The sequence below is a fragment of the Cariama cristata genome, unplaced genomic scaffold (genome assembly GCF_000690535.1).
Source record: "Cariama cristata isolate BGI_N322 unplaced genomic scaffold, ASM69053v1 scaffold19637, whole genome shotgun sequence".
In the NCBI taxonomy this organism is placed as follows: Eukaryota; Metazoa; Chordata; class Aves; order Cariamiformes; family Cariamidae; genus Cariama; species Cariama cristata.
Genome location: NW_009625151.1, coordinates 1 through 10,295, shown reverse-complemented (window position 1 = coordinate 10,295; position 10,295 = coordinate 1). Strand labels below are relative to the sequence as shown.

Sequence of the window (10,295 nt, the reverse complement as noted above, 5' to 3'; positions counted from 1 at the left end):
GGTTGCTGGGCGGGGAGCGGGCTGCTCCGGCCCGGGGGCGACCCCGCCGGGCAGGCCTGGGGCAGCTCTCACCGGTTGGTGTGGGAACACGCAGGGATTCGGTTAGATAGCCTCGGGTTTTATGTTGTTTGCGGTTTTCGGTCACTGAGCCCTTCTAAGATGGAGTTTCTGAAATACTTCAGTGGAACATCGGCATGTTACTTTGGCTAACTGCAGAGACACTGTCGGGACTTGCAGTTGTATTGAGAGTGTGGCTTGTGAATCTTGCTAATAAAGCAGCAATATGGAAGTTTTTCTTGTAACGCTGAGCAAGGGGAAAAGAGGAATATTATTGAATCTTTTCTGTATCAGCCTAGTGAGGAAGATGGTGTTGGATTTTCAGCCTATTGATCTTATTTTCAGTACTTGTAAGAGTTAGGATTTTAAGTAACAGAACTGTGACCTTTGCTGATTCAGAGATAAGTTGAGTAACTGGTATGAGACATGCTCTGTCACCTAGCTTTACTTGGTTGTTTTCTCAGTTGCTTTGTCATGTGTTCTGGTCTAGTCTGCGGGATGGGCTGAATATGAGTGTTTCTCATGTTGTGGTGAGATCACATGCAGAACGAAAGTTGTTGGTTGTGCTTTCCTAGCTCAAGCTCCACCCTCTTAAGCAACACAAGTGAGAGGTCCTCTGAGTTTGGACACTGTTATTTGGGGTGAAGCTGAAACTGGTTATTTCCCTCACTTTAAAAGTTCAAATTAATTTCTTACGGGAGCAAAGAAGTTACCAAGATGTTCTTTCTCCTTTTGCCTCCTATACTCCAGGATAGTAGTGGGATATCTGACCGTTCTAGCTCAGAGCTTGCTTTGCATTTGGCATGCCTGCATGTTATTAATAGAAATAATTTGTTCTCGCACAGGTCCACAGAGTTGGATTCTAACTGGAACTGGTTCCAGCTGAGGTGTATGCAAGTGGGCAGCAATGCCAACGCGGTGAGGAGCCTCTGTAGGCATTTTACTTGCTTTCCTTCTTGCTAATCCACATCCCCTGTTTCTTGTCCCTTTTCCTCTGTGTGGCTTTCTGGGTAGCAAGCTCTCCATCTATTTTGGAAGTGTGTAATGAGGGGAGGTGTTTGTCAGGTGTGCTTGCATATCAGACTGTGACCTTTGAATGTATTGCTTGCTGATGTGCAGATTTGTTATTTCCTTACATCTCATTTAAATGTGAAACATAGTCCTCTTAAATGAAAGGAGTTAGTAATGCTGATCAGTTTGAAAGCTCGTGCTCAGCAATGTGACTCAGAAGCATCCTCCTGTGGAGGACAGGGATGATTTTCTTAGTCCTCGGGGGCCTGGAGTGAGACTTCTTGGAGAAAGCTGATCAGTGACTGGTTGGTTCACGCCGTGTGCTCAGTTTTATATCCCCTGTCTCTGGGAAGCTTCCTTTTCCTGTTGAGTTTGAATTATGTCTAATGCTTACTTGAGTATGATCTAGCAGTCGGGAGACTGAGCGTTCTTCTTTTTTCAGACTGCTTTCTTCCGCCAGCATGGCTGCACTACCACAGATGCCAATGCTAAGTATAACAGTCGAGCTGCCCAGATGTACAGGGAGAAGATCCGGCAGCTGGCAAGTGCTGCCATGGCCAAGTACGGCACTGATGTAAGTCTGAGCAGCTGTGTACTGTTAGACGTGTAGCGCTGGATGCCGAGTCTTGTAGGATATCTTCTTTTTTCCCCTCTCCTCTCTTCAGCTGCTTATAGATGGACTGAGTGGAGCCCCTGGGCACTCCCCTGACAAGAGCGATGCTGATTTCTTCATGGAGCACACACAGGTGAGAAGAACTATCTAAACCAGACAGCCTTAACAGCTCTGAAATAGCCAGCTGTTCAGCCAGGAGCAGTCCCACGTAGTTTGGAAGGACTCTTAAGTTGTATACTCGTTCAGTACTAACGTGGAAGAGCTAGGATTCAGTCATCAGCCTGGGACATAGTCACAGATCTAAACGATCCCTCATGGGGCCTTGTAGTATCCTTTTGAGACCATCATATCTTCAAGGAATACTCAGAGCTACCAGCTACTCCCTGGAAAACGGTTTGTGTGCTGCGTTAATGCATAGTCTTTCTGTACAGTTAAAGTGAGCACTGGCTATTCCTTTGAACTTCGGGTTTAGTCAGCTTTTGAGTGTATAGACCTTGGTAAAGCGGATTTGGGCAACTGTTTGCCCGGTGCTAGGTGGACTATTCACTCTGAAGTGAATAGAGTAACGTGAGAACTGGCTGTATGGAAATAAAGACAGTAGAAGCTGAGACTTATCTTTTTCCAGGAAAACTCATTCACACTCTTCTAGATTTAAGCTCATCTCCTTAACCTGCGAAGGCCCCACAGCACCCAACTCTGATACTACTGTCAAGTGATACTCTCATTCCTCCTGGCCCTCCATTCAGCTTAGTTTCTGTTCTTTTTCTTTAATTTTTGTCCCGGCGAAGGGAATGTGCACTTGTCCATACATTACCTTATCTTCAATGAAGGCATAGTCTGGAGTTTAAAACACGTTTCCTTTGGCCTAGAACTGAATACAGGTCACTAAACCTGAAGTAAGTTCAGGATTGTTGGGTTCATTCATCTTCTGCAAATCACTGGAACAAGCATCTCCTTGCAGTCTTCCAGTACCTGGGATGTAGCAGATGCCAGCCAGGATCCTGCACAGTCTTCCCTGGAGGTGGAAAAAGCAGCAAAGTCATCAGAAGGCAGTGAAGTGTCAAGTGAGTTCCCTGCTGAATAATTTTCCCAAGAACTTGACTTCATTTCCAGGAGCATACGCTTCTGTACCACAGTTGGAAGGGCTGAGCTTTTCCTTTGGCTCAGGCTTGAAGGAATGGAAGTTCTGTGCACTCTGTAACATTTAGTTATGTTTAGTTAAATTAGTGGAGACTTCTAAAAACACTGCTCTGTTTGGGATCAGTTCTCTGCTTTTCCTGAAAAGCTGTTTTGGGGGTTAGCTGCCCCACTTCCCTGCTTGCAGACATAATTATTTGTTTAAAGACTCTCTTCTATCCCTTGAATTTGGTGGGTCTGGAAATGATCTATGAATATAAAGCAAAAAACTGTTTCTAGGGTGAATGACAAGGAAACCAAGAATCTGGGGGCACAGCTGTAATTTGAAACAGCTTTGTGTATTCCCCTGCAGAGTGTTTGCTTTCTTTTTCAAGTGTTAAAAACATTGCAGAGGGAATAGCTTGCTCCGTGGAGATGTAAAGTCATTGTGCTTGGGAAATTGCATGTTTCAGACTGTAACTTAGCTTGTTTGGGCTGGGGGCAGAGGAGGTAAAAGAGATGTAGTGGAACTGTGAGCACACTGAAAAGGGTTGTGAATCTCTCTGCTGAATGTTCTCTTCTGGTTTTGTGCCCACAGATTCCAGCCAGGGCCCCTCTATTGACTTGTTGAGCACATCTCCTAAAGCTCCTCTAGGTAAGTAAGAGTCTTTGCTATCTTGCAGATCAGTCTTGTTCTTATACCTGCTGTTCAGTAGTAAGCTCAGCAGAGCTGGAACTGATGAGCCAATTTCCAGATCATCTAAAGGAGCGTATCTTCCTGTGGAGCCAGTACTGAGGATCTCCCTAAACCCCAAAACCAAGCCACAGTTTACTGGAGGTTTCCTTCTCCTTTGGTTGATCAAGTTCAAAGCTTGTTCTCATTTTTTGAGCTTTGGGTAAAACTTGGCATTTGCTGATCAAGGCCACGTGGCTGTGTTGTTTGGTTTTTTTTGGTTGGTTTCCCCCCCCATGCCACCCCTGGCCAGAAGCTTTGGAGACAAATGAATTTTTAGCTTCCATAGTAATAGGGATTTGTGTCTAATTCTCCCCTGCCATTACTGCCCTGGCTGCACACAGAGCATCTAGCTGGAGCTTCTTTCCTCATTGAAAATGTGCTCCTAGCTGTCGTGGTTTAACTCCAGCCGGCAACTGAGCACCACACAGCTGCTTGCTCACTCCCCCTCCTCAGTGGGATGGGGGAGAGAATCGGAAGGGTAAAAGTGAGAAAGCAACTCGTGGGTTGAGATAAAGACAGCTTAATAGGGAAAGCAAAAGCCACGCACACAAGCAAAGCAAAAGCAGGAATTCATTCCCCACTTCCCGTGGGCAGGCAGGTGTTCAGCCATCTCCGGGGAGGCAGGGCTCTATCATGCGTAACAGTTACTTGGGAAGACAAATGCCATCACTCCGACTGTCCCCACCTCCCTTCTTCCCCCAGCTTTCTCTGCTGAGCATGACGTCATATGGTATGGGTTATCCCTGGGGTCAGCTGGGCTCAGCTGTCCCGGCTGTGTGTCCCCTCCCAACTCCTTGTGCACCCCCAGCCCACTCGCTGGTGGGGGGGGCTGAGAGGCAGAAGAGGCCGTGACTCTGGGTAAGCCCTGCTCAGCAATAACAAAAACACCCCTGGGTTATCAACACTGCTCTCAGCACAAATCCAAAAACACAGCCCCATACCAGCTACTGTGGAGAAAATGAACTCTACCCCAGCCAAACCAGCACACTAGCCCACAATGGGTTCATCCTGGGTGGAAAGCCTGTGTCCTGAAGTGTCTGTTCATTCCCCGTGTTTTATGTCTCTTCCTCAGACATGTCCATGTGTCTATCAACACAAGGGCCTGCTCCTGCCAGAGGTAACTGGCTTACAGCTGGCCTGCACTAGCTGCTTGTGACAACTCTGCCTGCCCCTTCTGTGATTCTGCCTTCAACTCTAACTTTTAGCTTCCTGTGCTTGGAGGGAGAGAATGAGCCAAAGCTTACATGTATCATATTGGAATCTAAACCAGCTATTCCGTATCTGGAAGGGGATCTTATTGACATTTCTGTTAAATGTTTCCTGACAGTAACAAAAAAACAAAACAAAAAAAAACCAAAGCAAAAACCACCCAAACGACCCCAAATCAAATGTTAGGAAGAGCAAGCTGAAAACAAGTCTTGGATAGTGTGAATGTTTTGAACCCTCTATTTCAAAAACTTACGGTAAGGCCAGAAAATATACGGGAAAGGCTGTCAAGAATGATCTGACGTATGGGTTGACAAAAGTCATGTGGGTGTAGAAAGTAAGGAGACACTTCTGTGGAAGAAACGCCCAACAAGGGCAAGAAGAGAGTTTGGAGCTACATGTTGGAAGCTGGGAAAATGTTCTGGGCAGTGTCTCCCTATTTGCTTTGTTCTTACACTTTTCCCCAGGCATCTGCTGCTTGGCTGGACCTTGGCTGGTTTTACAAGTATGGCATGCTTCATGCCCTCAGAGTGACAGGTTCCTGGTGCAAGGTGTTGGGGAACCTGTTGCTTTTACAGCTCGCTGCACTTCACGTCCATTTTGTTGTTGGTCTGTTGATGTAAACATGAGTTTAGGGTTCTTGCTTCTTTGTCCATAAGGCATTGGTGAGGCACCAAGCTTCCTATGGCTCTGAAGCTGCATTTTCTTGGATTGATGTATGGAATAAATCTAGTCTTTCGCTAGCTACCCTGATCCCTACTGGATAGGGTCACCAACTGCATGAGGAGCTATTCAAAGGTCTTAATCCCCTTACAAGTTTCTCCAGCAATGGACATGCTTCTCTAGGCCACCAGCCTGCAATCGTGGAGCTTCTAAGTGCATCTTTCTTGGCTGGGTGAAGTCACCCAGGCTTCTGATGTGAAGCTGCATGGTGTGCCCTGGATTCTGTAGCAGCTGGACTGTGGTGGATGTTCATGTGGGTTGCTGACTAATTTTGGTTTCTTAAATTAATTCACTTCTGCTTATTTGCTGCTTCCCTCCTCTTGCAGAACTTAAATCCTCCCTTATTGGAAAGAAGAAGCCAGGAGCTGCCAAGAAAGGGGTATGTCTGTGCTCTTGTTTTATGGAGAGGAGGCAGAGCATGTCTCGTATTACTGCCGTCCTTTCCCTGGCCCTTGCTTTCTGCCCTTAACAAAGCTGTGTACCGAGAGATCTATTTGGGGAAGGGAGAGCTTTGATTAAATTACTGCTTATTTTGAAAGATAGCTTGTGTATTAAGGGACAAAAGCAATGAGGTTTTGGATCGTTATGTGTGGTCGGAAGTGTATGTGGCTCATCTCTTAGCACTGGCCACTGGTGGGTTAACTCTTGGGCATTCTTCCATACTCTGTTGCATGCTGTATTGGGTCTGTAGGTTGTGACTACTACACGTGGGGACCGAAGGCCTGATCAGTGCAGCAAGGAGTAGGATTCTGGTTTTCTTCTACGATGAACAATCTAGGGTGAAGAAATTGCCTTTATTTGTTTTTGTTATTCAAGTTGGGTGCAAAAAAAGGTCTCGGAGCCCAGAAAGTGAGCAGCCAGAGCTTCAGTGAGATTGAGCGGCAAGCCCAGGTGGCAGAGCAGCTGCGGGAGCAGCAGGCAGTGGAATCCAGGAAACAAGCTGAGGAGTCCATGTAAGTGCCCTGTTTGGGCTGAATACCATGCATACGTAAGGCAGAAGTAGTATGAGGTCAATGCTGTTCAGCCTAGCACCTCTTAATGTGAGTACAGAACATGGTGCATGATAGGATGAGCAGTAGCTATAAGCCAATACGGTCCTTACAGCAGGCCACAAGTTATACTGCCATATTTTATTCAAATTAGCACCCTTGGAAGAGTTGAAGGAGCAGATATGGGAGTATTTTGTGTTTCTGTTGACCTTTGGACAGGACTGAGAAAGGCAAAGGCTGAACTGGATGGGGCATTCTGTCGGGGGGGAGGCGGCAGGGCAATGCTTACAATAAGGAAATCATGGTTAGCCAAAAAAGAGTTGAATCACAGTGGAGGCAAGATGGGAAGATAAGCAGTAGCTTCTATGCAAGGATTTTTGGCAGAGCTGTTGTGGAAATGGGTGTTTTGATGGATTGTCAGGGCTATTCTCCTCCTTGCCTCTCCACAGCATGGGCTGCAGGGGAGGGTAGTGAGCTGGTACCCACCATCTCTCTTTCCTTTAGAGTCACCTCAATGCGACTGGCTTATCAGGAACTGCAGCTCGATAGGAAGAAGGAAGAGAAGAAACTTCAGAACCTTGAAGGGAAGAAGCGTGAACAAGCAGAGAGGCTGGGCATGGGCTTGGTGTCCAGAAGGTACTTGGCTGTGGGTGGCATAGGACAGACAGGTGCCTTGGAAGCACCCGGCTCTGGAAAAGTTTCCTGAAGGCAGTAGCTTGCTGCTCTTGTAACAGATAAGGAGCTGGATTAAAGTGCTCATATGCTGGACTATGTCTAAAACTGCCTCAGGCCCCAGAAGGAATGGGCACTCTGTGCAGAGGTTCTAATTCTCATTTGAGCTTTTCCAAAGGAGTGTGTGGCCTGTCAGTGCCTAACCCTAGAGCCCTGCCGCTTGACAGATGTCCCCCTGCAGAATACTTCTCTTCAGAAGTTTTGAGGCAGACTGGTTGTAGGGGCTGGGTGCTGTCAGAGCCATCAGCCCTGACTGCCTGTCTCTTGTGCTAGTTCTGTTTCACACTCGGTGATGTCTGAGATGCAAGTAATTGAGCAGGAGACACCGCTGGCTGCAAAATCTTCCCGCTCCCAATTGGACTTGTTTGAAGATGCTGGAGGTTTCACATCTGGACCCCCCAAGTAAGACTTAGCTTCAGTGTAGTCTTTCGCTTATTCCTGAATTTAATGTCTGGCCTAAATTGCCTATTTTTGGTACCTAGGTACAAATATAATCCCTTTTCATTCGAAGATGCATTTGGCTCACGATGGGAAACGGACTCTTCATGGGGTATGGACAAAGAGGAGGAACCTGAGGTGACCATTTCAAGTATTCGGCCAGTTTCAGAGAGGTAACGTGCCTGCCACTGCTGCTGTACCTTCCTTCTGTGTGTGGGACAAAGGGATAGGTCTGGGAGCTGTGGGGAGAGATGCTGCTGTGTTATGACAGGAGCCTTGTGCTGCAGAAGTTGACTTGCATGGACAAACCCAAGAAAAAGGGCCTTGAGTGAAAGAGGCTTGGGCACTTCTTTGCCTATCGTGTCCCTAAGTTTGATACAGCCTTTATGATCATCAAGTGCTGGCTGTCCTGAGGTGGGGAAAGGAGAACCCTGATGGTAGCTAGCACTTGAGGTTTTGTTGCTTTCCTTTGATCGGATGGGGTCCGAGAGAGAAATCTGTTTCTTTACTATGTTGGTGACCTTAAGCTTGAGGTGTCTCCTCTCTTCTTTCCTCAGACCCACCAGTAGGCGGGAGACGGAGAACAGGCCATCCATTGTGGAATCCAATGAAGCTCGGCAGAAGTTTGCAGGGGCTAAGGCTATCTCTTCAGATATGTTCTTCGGGCGGGAGGCAGATGCCGAGGTAGATGCAATCTGCAGTGCTTAAGCTGGTACAGCTCTGGCTTTATCTCCTCCTGTTTGCTCAAGTCCTACTTTGTTCCCTTCCTTTATAACCTTTGTGGTTTTGTTTTGTTTTCTGGTGCAGTATGAAGCCAGATCCCGACTGCAGCAGCTCTCGGGCAGCAGTGCCATCAGCTCTGCAGACCTGTTTGGCGAGGCCGAGAATGTGCACTCAGGTTTGTTAGCGCTCAGCGGGTTGAGGAATGGGGCAGCTTTGGTGGACCTAGACTGGAGGGGGTCAAGTTGCTCTCTAGAGCTGGAGGACTTCAGGCTAACTCCTGCTGGTTCTCGTAGGTGGTGTGTCAATTGGAAATGTCCTGCCTGCAGCTGACATTGCACAGTTCAAGCAAGGAGTGAAATCAGTTGCTGGCAAGATGGCTGTCCTAGCCAATGGGGTGATGAACTCCCTCCAGGTGAGGTTACATTATGGCACCTTCAGACAGGCTATCGTCATGCTCAGGGACTTCCAGTACACCTTGGCTTCTGCTGGAATTATCATTGTCTTTTCAAATTGCTTGGAAGGCCCCAGGTAGAGACCTGTCTTTTGTAGCTGATGACTATGCTACAATAGCTAAGCAATTCCAGGTGGCCAGTGAACTCTGCGTGGCCAACCTTACACTCCTGCTGGACAGGACACCTTGTTATGTCAGATACGCCTTTTCCCGCAAATCCCAGGCAGAACTTCAGAAGTTAAGGCCATTTTACTTCCTGCCTTTGCATAGTGTCCTGCCTGGGTAACCTTGCACTGCTTTCAGTCCCAAACACCCCAAGACCTTGTTATCTGTCTCTGGAGTTTGCCTGAAGTGTTGTAGCGTGGTGTCGATGTGTTTCCTCCCCAGGATCGTTATGGCTCATATTGATGACCCAGGGACTGCAACTCAAAGGGAAGCCAGCAAGAGGCACTGATGCCACCTTTGCCTGGAGTAAACTCTGCAGGATTGTCTTAGTTTGTCTGGGGTGGGTGGGGAGGGGAGAAGGTAAGCAGAGGGTGCCAGGACATGGCTGTGCCCAGGATGCTTTCCAAATATCTCTGGCTTCCACTCTATTAAAATTCAGTGTGCCCTCATACCCAGTACTATCCACTACCCAGTGGAGACAGGCCTTCTTACAGGGTTAAACCTCACTGCTGTAAAAGATAAGACAGGAACTCCTGGGCTGCCCTCATCAGTGCTCCTGTCCTTGGCCCATACCTTAGCTCACCAAGTGACAGAAGAAAGGGGAATGCTGTTTTTCTGAAGATCATATTACCTGGTTCCCATGGATGTGACTGGTTTTTTTTGTTCTGCTCAGTGCTCTCAATCCATGGTCCTGTGGAGTCCTCTGTATTCGCAGGGTCTGACTTTTACCATGGGATAATCCTTTTTACTGTCTTGTAAACCAGCATATATCGATGCAGGTGAAAAAATCAAAGCAAAGATTATTTTTTTAGCTTCTAATTACATCATCAGCAAAAAAGGCCCAGGTAAAGAAGTACTGCAAAGATATTAACTGGTTCCCTGGTTATTTTGTTGCCTAGTGTTGGACCAAGGTCAAAGTCTTGAGCCTCTGACTTCACCATGAGGTGAACTTCTGAAGGGCAGCAGTGCGTGAGGACTGTCATTTTAGTCCTGTTCAACTTGGCTCTCTGCTCCTGACTCTGGTTTTAACAAGAGCATGTTTTTCTCTTCCTTGGACTGTGGTGTTGAGGATTGGGTAGTAAGAAAAAGGGGGAAGAGGGGCTTGTAACGCACTAACTATTGGCAAAAGGAGAGGCCGGGGATGTTCTGAAGCCCTCTCTCTGGGGCTGTTAACAGGCTTGGAAGGGCTGTGGTACTTCCAGGGCTGGGCGCGGGAGGGGAAGGGTGACTCTGCCGCTGTACGCAGAGGTTTCGGCGCCCTTGGCCGCTGCGGTGGGGCAGCAGGGGGGATAAGGATGGGGCTTTCCTGTGGCTTTGTGCCCGGTGCCCCGGCGC

General features: G+C 47.6%; 1 protein-coding gene across 1 annotated transcript; it reads left to right on the top strand.

Moving 5' to 3' along the window:
- The first annotated feature begins 905 nt into the window (after positions 1–905).
- Positions 906–9,640, top strand: ARFGAP2 (ADP-ribosylation factor GTPase activating protein 2). The gene is made up of 14 exons (XM_009703511.1): positions 906–975; positions 1,511–1,642; positions 1,734–1,814; positions 2,643–2,745; positions 3,396–3,452; positions 5,789–5,841; positions 6,279–6,415; positions 6,956–7,087; positions 7,457–7,585; positions 7,666–7,794; positions 8,179–8,305; positions 8,429–8,519; positions 8,638–8,756; positions 9,183–9,640. The coding sequence occupies exons 1-14, from the start codon at positions 949–951 to the stop codon at positions 9,201–9,203; spliced, it is 1,338 nt and encodes a 445-aa protein (XP_009701813.1). The 5' UTR covers positions 906–948; the 3' UTR covers positions 9,204–9,640.
- The last annotated feature ends 655 nt before the right edge of the window (positions 9,641–10,295 follow it).

Coding starts and splice junctions, on each gene's coding strand:
- ARFGAP2 (XM_009703511.1), top strand. CDS start 949: ATGCAAGTGGGCAGCAATGCCAACGCG. Junction 3,453..5,788: donor ATCTCCTAAAGCTCCTCTAG/GTAAGTAAGAGT, acceptor CTCCTCTTGCAG/AACTTAAATCCTCCCTTATT. Junction 5,842..6,278: donor CAGGAGCTGCCAAGAAAGGG/GTATGTCTGTGC, acceptor TTGTTATTCAAG/TTGGGTGCAAAAAAAGGTCT.